The sequence below is a fragment of the Ptychodera flava genome, chromosome 1, assembly GCF_041260155.1.
Source record: "Ptychodera flava strain L36383 chromosome 1, AS_Pfla_20210202, whole genome shotgun sequence".
Classification (NCBI taxonomy): domain Eukaryota; kingdom Metazoa; phylum Hemichordata; class Enteropneusta; family Ptychoderidae; genus Ptychodera; species Ptychodera flava.
The window spans coordinates 16058126-16069678 of record NC_091928.1 but is presented as its reverse complement, the minus strand read 5'-3'; the positions used below and the strand labels follow the sequence as shown (position 1 = coordinate 16069678).

Sequence of the window (11553 nt, the reverse complement as noted above, 5' to 3'; positions counted from 1 at the left end):
TCAGTTTGAAGAGCATAAAAGACAGAGGAAAAAGCGAGAAAATTAAAGCAAAAAATAAATTCATCAGTGTTTTTAGACACAGTGAGGTTCCGTTAATGTAATCCTTCAAGTATTTTTCAATATCTTTGTTGTGTGTGTAAAATATAGCTTCTTTTTTGCCTTAAAATTATGTTAAAATACGCAGTGGCCAGCTTGCTAAAACAACATGTATGTGTGCGCAATTAAATTTTCGTACTCAAGTGTTATAATAAAGTCGCCTATTTCATACAATTTTGTTGCGATGCCTTTATAAGCATTTTTGAGAATCGTACACAAATTTAGCTGTGGGTGATATAACATGTTGATTATGATCAAAGAAATCTTTATTGTAGGACTCAGTGATGTACGAAGATACAAACCCAATACGAATTGTGTATTAAGGTAGAACGCACCTCGGGGACAGACATTCGGACTCTCAAACTTTTACAATTCTCTTCTGATATAACCACATGTGGGGGTTCATTTTAAAGCTTTTTGGGAAAGTAAACTTTCACACCGGCTTAGTTTTTCGAAATTCGAAAATTTTTATTTTCTCCATAGAGTTAACACAGGGATGGCGGCCATTTTGAATTTCCAATATCGGTAATCTTGGGTAATTTGTTTCTCTAGTACCAAATTTGCACGGTGACCCCTTATTTTTATTCTTGATTTCGAAAGAGATGATTGAAAGATTAATTAAGGAAGTTAGAGAAAAAGTTTAAGTCTTTCACTTTCGAGGTGCATACTACCTTAAGGCCGATATGGCATTGTATCTGGACAAATGATCTATTCTCACAAAGATCTATAAAGAAATGTAAGCTTTCAAATATGATTTATCGACAAGCATTTGGTTGAATTGAGTGCCTAGTGATCATACAGAAGTCTCTCACCGGGTGGCGGGGCTTCTGTCGGTGGGGCTTCTGTTGGCGGGGCCTCTGTCGGTGGGGCCTCCGTTGGCGGCGCTTCCGTTGGTGGGGCCTCCGTTGGCGGCGCTTCTGTCGGTGGAGGTTCCGTTGGCTCAACTTCTGTTGTATTGGTGCGCAAAGTTATTATGCAAAGAAAAAAATGAAAGTTATTTGACAGTGCATGCGTAAATGCCCTTTCTTCTTCAGATTCTACTGTTTGTACAGGTTTATATGGTTCGTGTTGACCTTGGCACTCTCCCTGACATTGATCTCAGTGACATGTTCCTTGCTGTAGAGGGGATGTCACGAAAATATAATTGTTTAAATTATCCTGGTGAACTTTCAAAAAGACTCGGTTTCTTGTTGTTGTCATTGTTTACTGTCGGTTTGACTTTGTATGTTCGGTCGTTTTCATTTTTTATTTCAATGTTTCTAGATACAACGCTCAAAGCCTAAGTAGCTGCGAATTTTATGCATTATTATCATGATTTTATTTTCAAACCAAAGTTGGTTCGTGTAAAAGTGCTAACTAAAGGACTTGTATGGAAGTATCAATGCTCACTGATTTGGACCATGCCCACGCGTATTAACAGGTTAAATAATAAACGGGTGCCGCACTCATAAAATGGCGTCCAACAGAAAAGTACAAAAAATTCAGTATTTCCTGCACATACACATCGTGATTATAAAGGAAACTATCATGATGTCATTACTTGAATGCACAACACAGGATGGCCAACATTTTGTTGTTGTAATCTTTATTTTCTCTGTCATCATGATTAATTTTTTGAAAATGGCGGGACATCTAAATTGATGTTAAAACGTTTGAATTTACATTCCACTTTCGACACTTATGACAGTGCTACACACTTTGTCTGGGTCTTATTCAAAGAAAACTCTTGGAAAGCTGACGATATTTTGAGATCGGATTATTACACATTCGAAGCTATCGGGGCTTTAATTATCTTTTCTGGCTCTTATGTTCCCATTTTCTCATCTGTTTGTGGCTGCCTCATGGCGCTGTTGATTAGCGAATAACCAAATGGACACGAACGAATAAAACTTGAAGTACATTTCTTGAACCACAAGTATTCATAATAAGAAAATTAAACTTTCAGAATCGACCGTATGCCATCAAAGCCAAAATGGCATAATGGAGATATCACACGGTGACAGCGAGACGAAAAGCTCGATACTTCTATTATTTACGCTCTCTGGACATGACGTCTGATACATGTAAGACCTCAAACATATCCCCCTGACCTTTAACGTGACTTCCACTTATAGTCTGATGATTTTTTTTATTCGCATCTTGGTATGAAGTAATTGTAGGTGTTTAAAGCTTTAACAGACGCCTTTCGTACAGTTTTGGCAATTTTGTATAAATACAGATAATGTACATTGAATTGAAACGATTAGCGCACACATCTGTTTTGTAAAAAAATGATTCTACGGACAGTGTGTGACACTGGAGCTAAGTACAACATAATATTAATGAAAACAAATCATGCAATGTAAGGATATGGTATAGTATACTGCTTTCTTTGTACGTACCTGCTGGCTCACAAATGAATGCATCCGTTTTACCACAGTCGTCATCATCCCAATCATAGCTCCTAGCAGCCCTGTAAGGAAGGAATCGTCAAAATGAAGAGAATGATGCAATTTGTAGGCTTTCCGAGATTTGGCTTCTTTTCAGCAATCATTATTCTAGCCCTGCGGTCTTTTATCTGTTTCAAGTCATTGTCATGTTCATTGCCAACTCTTCCCCATTGTAATGTGTACCCCTTAGTAAAATAGCGTTGAATCTTTGAAGAGCGAATGGCTGTAACTGTTCACCTATCCTTCTGACACAATGTATTCTGTACGGTGATATTGTTGGCAAATGAATTTCGTGGTATATATCATGTAGAATTCAGTAGTCAACAAAAAAAATGTTGGAAATTAAATATGTATTAAAGCAGTGTTGGCAAGTTGAAAATTGGCTTTCGAGAAGAGAACAAGTTGGAAAAGCACCGTAAGTTACAGCGAATGGAGCTTTAACTAGCACCATTTACAGCAAGGTCTGTGGTTTGTCAATAAAAGACAGCCATGTTGTTTCATGGAGAAAAAATACGTTCTTTCCGATGACTCATGTTGCAAAGCAGTCGTCAGAGAGCAGGGAAGCAGTTTTTATGTTTCTTTTTGTTCAAGTTAAGGGGTGTTTTGTCCGTGTTGAGGTTGATTTTTACTTGTTCAGTTCTTTTTTAATATCACGGAAGATGGAGGAAAGGCTTAAAAATTAACAAATTGTCAACGCCAACTTTGTGAATGACATCCATCTTGACAATGCTAGGTATGTTAAAGGGTCAAAATCGCTCTTATTTTTTTTTTAACTTTTTTCATTTCTTTTTATGAAGAGTTGTTTTGTTGTTTGATTTCTTGAAACATGCTGAAATGCTGCACAACCTCAACTCTGCTTGCAGCCAGACAGGTTTAAACATTCAGTGAAACACTTTACGGCAGTGTACCAAAATATCAAGTTCCGTGCACAAGTGTCACCATGCATGGATGGACATAAAATGGGGACCTAATGCAATAAGCTTTTGGTGCCTTTCATATGAATAAGGGCAGCAGCTTTCCCTTACATTGTAGCAATGATTATTTGTAACAGGAAAGCAGGTTGGTTGGAATATGAAAAATCAATTTTGTCTGGAGGACACAAAAGAAATCGTTCGTTTGCACTCAGCAAACGGGCATTTTTTGACACTGCTGCAGTTATGTACCGTAGTCATTCTGTACACTGAGTGACTTTATGCAAGTATTACGTGCTTTCTTGATATCACAAAAGGTCAAAATAGAGTGATTTTGTCCCATGTCGTTCATGAACGACTGACTAACATTGCAGCACTCTCAAGCTTACCATAGCTGTATACATTTTCCGTTTCCCGAGGGTTCTAGCCACGACCATGGGTGATGGTCGGTGAGTCTCTCTCCGTCGCTGGTGGTGACGATATTATCAGATCCACGGTTGCCGTCGATCCAGACATCGCCGCCATCGGCAGTACTCGCTTCGACCGCGTCGACCAGGATTTGATGCTTTGCATCGCTGTCGTCTTTCGCTAGAACCATCCCGAGGGCTTTGCAGGCTTCAATGGCTTGATCGCGTGTCTTCGGCACGTCGAAGACGGTGAGCTTCTGAGCTGTGCGAGTGACGGAAACAAAGAAATATGGTAACTGCTTTGTCTACAAAAGCGAATCGTGACAGCATAACTGTGTATCTAACGTTTTTAATTGAAATAAAAATCTTTCCCGTGTTATTTTTCGGAAACTTATGATACTGACCGAATGATACGGTGCGACGTGCTGCTCGAATCCGAAATATTACACAAACGCCACCTATGATATTCGCTTGAAAAAATGTGTTCTCTTGGCTAAAAACAGTTGATAGTTTGACAACCGACAGAACCTGCCGAAACATAAACCGACTGATCTGAGCCAGAAGAAAATACTACGCATGCGCACTATCTTTTTCGGAAATCGTTGACGTCGCACGTCGTCTTAAACAGACCCAAAAATACATATATGGCGACTTAGTTTGGCGATACATGTATGGGGACTTAGTTTTTTTCCCAATTTTAAAGAAGAATATAAAGAAAACGTAAAGTATTTAACGTGTCTCGATCAATCGACCAAAAGTTTCCTTGGTTCGTACCTGCCGGCTCGCAGATGAAGGGGTCTGTATTAAGGCAGCTATCATCGTCCCAGTCATAGTCTCGCCAATCCCTGATGGTGAAATAGCATTGAGTTTCATGGGAAAATAATGTATAGATTTGCACATAGCAAGAGCTACAATTGTGCTAATAATACTATAGAGGGCGTACTTGTTATATATGTAGATTTTTCTAGGGGCGGGAACTAAAATTTGAAGCTTTATTTGCAGTTTATCAAGTGATGATTCAATTTAATTGTTAAAAAACATATATCCATCCATAAGGCCATCAATCAGTCCGTCCATCCATCCATCAATCTATCTAGCCATCCATCTATCAGGCTATCCATCCATCAATCTATCCATTTATCCAGCCCTCTCTCTCTCTCTCTCTCTCTCTCTCTCTCTCTCTCTCTCTCTCTCTCTCTCTCGGTCTCTCCTCTCTCTCTGCCTCTCTCTCTCCTCTCTCTCTCTCTCTCTCTCTCTCTCTCTCTCTCGTTTGTTTGTTTGTTTGTTTGTTTGTTTGATGAGATTCAGCGACCAATGTGGAAACAACCACACATGAATGTTTGGATGATAACTTCCTACACTCAGCAATTGACGACATTAAGTTCACCGTTAACAGCTGTACAGGGCGTTTATGTATGATCCGATACACGCTTACACTGTGACCATGCGTAGTGCTCTTTCATTTTTAAAATGTTTAACTTTTTCGAGGAAACATGTTAAAAAGTTGAAGCTTCTAGTCAAGATCGACATATGCTGAGATGAGAAAGGAATGTTTTCTTGTTTTTGCTTGAAGAGCACAGGTTTTGTGATTTTTATCCACAAATGCAAACATATTTTTAATTTTTAGGTCTACTTCACTTTTGACAGAATAATTGGGAAACAAGCCAGAGATACTGTAGGGAAATTATTAAGTCCATCCCATTTGGGATTGGAAAGAAAACCATAGACTCCATTGCCCAAAGTTGTTCTTTTACAGTTAAGGTAGTACGCTCTTCGAAATTAAAAAAACTTAAACTTTTTCTCAAACTTTCCAAAAAAGAAGATATAAGGGGCCAGCGTGCAAATTTGGTACAAGAAAAGACGAAATACTCAATATTTACCGTCCATTGAAATTCAATTTGGTCGCTATCCCTGTGTCAACTCTATGAAGGAAAATTAAAATTTCGATTTGCACAAAAATAAGCCGGTGAAATCTTTATTTTTGACGACTGGCTTTAAAATCAGCCCCATACGTAGTAGACCAAAACAATATTGTAGAAGTTTCCGAGTTCTAATTTTTGTCCCTGGCGCATTTTACCCAAAAAAAAATGATGATGATGCTTACCATAGCTGTATGCATACACCATTCCTCAATGGTTCCAGCCACGCCCATGGATGGTAATCCGTCATTCTCTGTCCGTCAGTGGTCACAACGATGTTGTCAGAGCCACGGATGCCGTCGATCCACACGTCCTTGCCGTCGGCAGGGCTGTCTTTGATGGCGTCGATGAGTGTTTGATGCTTTTCATCGCTGTCGTCTTTCGCCAGAACCATTCCGACACCCACGCAGGTGGCCAAAGCGTCATCATGGGATTGTTGATCGATGTACACCGTTAGTCTCTTTTCTAAATGAACATGAAAAACATAAATATTAAAGGTATGCTGTCACCTGTTCCAATTTTGCCACAGTTACCATGGAAAGAGAAAATCTAACCAATCATAGATTTTAAGCGGGTGGCTGCTTTTAAAAAAAGCGCCCTCACATGGGCATTTTGAATACCAAGGAACGCCCCTTTGACCATATATGGGCATATTTAGATTACAGGTGACTGTATACCTTTAAAAACTTACAAGTTACATATACAAATATACTATTTTTGATCACTGTCAGAATCGAACGCACCACCACCACAAACAACAACAACAACAACAACAACAAACAAACAAACAAAAGAGACAAATCATCATCATTATCCTTATCTATATAGCGCCCATGAAAGCAAAAAATGATAATCAGAAATGCTTGTAAGACATTACACAAATCGGTAAAAGGAAGTCATAACAAGTAATAAAACCTAAACTTACACATGTACATCATTGTTTCTTATAAATGTAGTTTCAATATTGTTTTCTTTCGTGCATGGCTAAATATTACATATTCCTCTATGATTTTCAAGTTGTTTCATTTTCGGCTTGGCAAGTTTGCCAACAAAATGATGTTACTTTTTGTTATCATAAAAGGCAAGCTTGAGTTTGTCAGAGCGGGACCATGGCTGATTGGCAGTCACATTTCTAACTTTCGTTCTCCACACAGGTTTGCACAAAACTAGAAAAGTGACATCGGTTTTGTTGGCCAATGGTACCATGTTCCCTTTCTAGAGTACATTTCCCAATTGGCATCGACTTGATTTCGAATTCTGACGGCGTAGAGGTGTATTTGTTCTAACCTGGTTGCTGACACACGAAGGAATCTTTGTTGTTGCAGGAATCATCATCCCAATCGTAATCTCTTGAACTCCTGTCACAAAATTAAACAAAATAGCGTTGAAAGACTTCAGATAGTGAAGACGGTAAATAATGAAGAAAACGTTTATCGAAATTAAAGCCGGTGAAAACGTTAGTTACTCCATGAGTTTTAAAATGAGAGTCCAAAAGCGTTAGACTTAATAGAGTATTTAAAAAGTTTGATAGACGGAATATTGTCCCCGCGGCACATTCAGATACCTTAATCACAGATAAATGGAAATCGTGAGCTATAGGAAAATATTCAAAAAGTATAAACATAAAAGTTGTACGCACCAGAGTTGCAGACATACGTCATTTCCGGTTGGTTCACCCGCTGCCCAAGGATGATACTTGGTTAGTCGATCGCCGTCACTCGTTTCCACGATGTCGTCGGATCCACGCCTGCCATCGATCCACACATCTCCGCCATTGGCTTCGCTGTTGCGGACGACGTTGAGGATAGCATTGTGGACTTTGTTGCTGGTGTCTTTGGCTAACACCAAACCGTATTGATTGCACTCTTTCCTAGCGTCCTCCTGCGATTCGTCGTCGGCGAACACGATGTAGTCGTCAGCCGCTACATGTGAAAAATAAACAATTTTGTTCAAATCGAATCATTTATCGTCAAAATAGCAGAATTTATGGACCACAGTAGAATAACAAGTGTAAAAACTTCGCGTGCGTGATTTATATGACGCGGTATGGGAAAAACCGCAAAACGACTAATTTCAGCATTTTGCACAATTTTCTAAACAAATATTCATTCATGTAAAGTTTATTATTGCTGTTGAGTATGCAAATCAACCAAAAATGAGTTATTTTCCAAGAAGAGTACGCATTTACAAGAAGTCTTGCAGTGTATCGACTGGTTGGGCACGTGATTGGTGTGCAGGCTACCAATGGTGTTGGTTTTCATGTACAGAATTGCAATGAATTTTCATTGCCGGTGGCACAACTGCGCAAATGTGTTATTGACACATCAGTGTAATTAGATATTATTCCCTAATATTTTTCTTCGTTCAGCGAAGGAAAATACGAGTGACGTAATGACCGTGTCACCACGAGTCGAAGACGAGTGGTGACACGGTCATTACGTCACGAGTATTTTCCGAGCTGAACGAAGAAAAATATTAGGGAATAATATACTTATCACATGCACAAGCCAAGAATTCGTTATTTTTTTTTGCAAAATAAAATAAGTTTTCCATGACGATTCCGCGTTTAACTTTTGAACTACTTTAGGAATAATATCAGTACGCGGTGCACAAGTTGTCAATCATTTCCAGTCGTACGTCGTGTGCGTTAGTGTTCACGCTCGTTCGTGTGTGGAGCAAATGACAGCTCTCGGTATACACGTAGGCTACCTTCCGCAAAGTTATACTCTATTTCAAAGATAGCATAGTCCTAGAAATTTATCACAGACGAAGATACGCTATTTTTCGGGAACAAATATTGACTGAATCTCCACGGCGCGAACACTGTAAACGTCGCGTCTGACCCTGTTTGCAATGCGCACGGAACCCACGGTATACGCGACCAGCTTCGAGTTCGTTGTTTCCGCAAATTATTCACGTAATTTCTTCGGAATATACAGGCGGCACACTCTTGTGTTTACATTGTTCGGATTAGTAATGTCATAGTCTGTGAAAATATTGATTTCATTACATGACTTTTGATCGTGGGAGAAACATCGGCCGCCATGTTTTTGTTCACATATTTACGAGCACACCGAAGATGGACAAAAAAAAGGTCCGACTCACCAAAATTGATGACATAGACGCGGGTTGTCGTAACGTAGAACGACCAGAGAATAAATCCCGTATTTTTTGTTCGGAGACGACAAACTTGGCTTGTGCATGTGATAAAATGTAAATGTATCTTTGGTCTTTCATCTGTGAAAGTCTAATGAAAAAATACACGTTCAATCCCCCCGCTAATTTTTATTTTTGATTAGAAAAGAGACTGGTTTCCCAGATGTTTCGTTGAGGAAATGTGTGGGCTTAAGTATAAATCTTCCATGCATTCAAATATTATCGGATTTTAAAGCACGTCAGCGCTCTCTCTCTCTCTCTCTCTCTCTCTCTCTCTCTCTCTCTCTCTCTCTCTCTCTCTCTCTCTCTCTCTCTCTCTCTCTCTCTCTCTCTCTCTCTCTCTACGCACCTTCATGTTCACAAATGTAGTACTTTTCGTGACCACAATTGTCATCATCCCAATTATGTCCAGCTAAACCCCTGTGAGTGAAGGGAAAAAAGACAAGCATAAAAACACATTTACCGTTGGCGATTTCCTTACTTATACATTATGCGATATAATCAGCAAGATTACGATACATCGGACTTGAACAATAGCCTACAATATTGCATGCGAGAACATTCATGTGACGAAATATGACGAAATTGAACTGAAATTCCTGTAATTGATACATTGAGAGAGATTGACAAAAGAGTCCGAAAAATAAATAAACATGTTTTACTAACCCGACATTCCTTTTTTGAAACCTTTCAACCTGAATTTTTTTCTTGCCTACGAATCGACGAAGAGTCTGTCAAAATTCTACGTTTTCCAAGAGTGGTAAATGCCCCACTCTCACAATGATAAAACTCGAATTTGAAACCCGAAAATTTTCTGAATTTGTTTGACTTTACGCAAGTTTAAACACAATTCTAAACATTGTAAGGCAGGGTCACAGGCATTGTGAGTCGAATTTCCACGCGGCATGTAAATTTATAGACGCATTGGAATATATCAATGTAATACTTTAAGCATCATTTTTAACTTCCATATTCCAGATTATGTTCGAGTTTTTAAGCACGCGATACATCTGCATCTAGGAAATTAAAGTCACTCTCTGTTAAGGTCACGCTATAAAAATGCTCAGATGCCATTAAAGCTTATTAAATGCTGCAGCAGACGGCTGTTCCTTTGCTCAGAGTGGGAAAACGAAGTCTTGATGAATAAGAGTACAAAATGTCATATCTATTACTTTGGACAAGACAAGTCACCGCGGACTGGACATCACAAATCTGTGCGTCAGAAACATTATAAAAGCGAACTGACCAGAGCTGTAGGCAGTCACCGTTCCCACTAGGTTCGCCAATGTTCCACTGCTGATAATTAATCAGTCTGCGTCCTTCGTTCGTGGTGACGACGTCGTCAGATCCAACGCGGCCATTTATCCAGTAGTCGCTTTTGATCAATTGAAAGCCGGCCGATTCGTCCGCCGCATGTTTCAACGCATCGTGTTTGGCGGCACTGAAGTCGACGGCCATACGAAGTCCCATCGATTCGCAGGACGCCTTGGCGGCTTCGTAAGTCAGCTTTGTTTTAAACACCTGCTGCCCACTCACTGAAAAATTAAAAATAAAGTTAACATACTTGATATTTGTTGTCAATTTCCATTAATGAAAAATTTGAAACGATATACTCATTAATTAATGGCAAAACGTATGCAAAACTTTACAACTTACACAAATAGTAACATGTCAAGCCTACATGTAAGATCTCGATGGAAAGATACATTCATCCATCACTGCATTGAAATACAAACGTATACAAGCACACTGTTAATTACATACACTCAGATATGCGAACATACATACATAATCCATCCATCCATACATACATCCATACATACATACATACATACATACATACATACATACATACATACATACATACATACATACATACATACATACATACATACATACATACATACATACATACATACATACAGACAGACAGACAGACAGACAGACAGACATACATACATACATACATACATACATACATACATACATACATACATACATACATACATACATGCATGCATGCATGCATGCATGCATGCATGCATACATACATACATACATACATACATACATACATACATACATACATACATACATACATACATCCATCCATCCATCCATCCATCCATCCATCCATCCATCCATCCATCCATCCATCCATCCATCCATCCATCCATCCATCCATCCATCCATCCATCCATACATACATACATACATACATACATACATACATACATACATAAATACTTTCAAAAAGTCAGAAAAAAACGTGCTTCCTTTAACTTCTCTCAAACCAGTGTCATCATAAACTGCGACGAATAAAAATAAATGAAAATTTTGATGTTGCGCAGCTGAGTTGTAAATTAACATTAAAGATCTATGATGTTCGACGGAAGAACAGAAAATTCGTTAGTAAATCCTTTTTAAAAACGATTAACTTGTCTTAAAAGGAGTATGACACAGTCATTGTGATATAAACTGCCTCCGTATTTTTTTTCGTTTCCTCACAACCCTTCCCTGACTTACCAGAGACTATCGTGCCACAGACGACAACAACGCTTAGAATTCGGAACCACGCCATGATGAAGTGACTGCCCTGTGGTATCAAAGTATAGTCACTGCGGCGCATCAGTCC

General features: G+C 39.0%; 1 protein-coding gene across 1 annotated transcript; it reads right to left on the bottom strand.

The window, feature by feature from the left end:
- Positions 1-867: 867 nt before the first annotated feature.
- On the bottom strand, positions 868-11553 carry LOC139131301 (macrophage mannose receptor 1-like). Its single transcript, XM_070697306.1, has 10 exons — positions 11445-11553; positions 10165-10453; positions 9268-9338; positions 7402-7684; positions 7050-7120; positions 5948-6227; positions 4618-4688; positions 3826-4105; positions 2478-2548; positions 868-1043 (listed from the first exon to the last, which is right to left on the bottom strand). The coding sequence occupies exons 1-10, from the start codon at positions 11545-11547 to the stop codon at positions 883-885; spliced, it is 1680 nt and encodes a 559-aa protein (XP_070553407.1). The 5' UTR covers positions 11548-11553; the 3' UTR covers positions 868-882.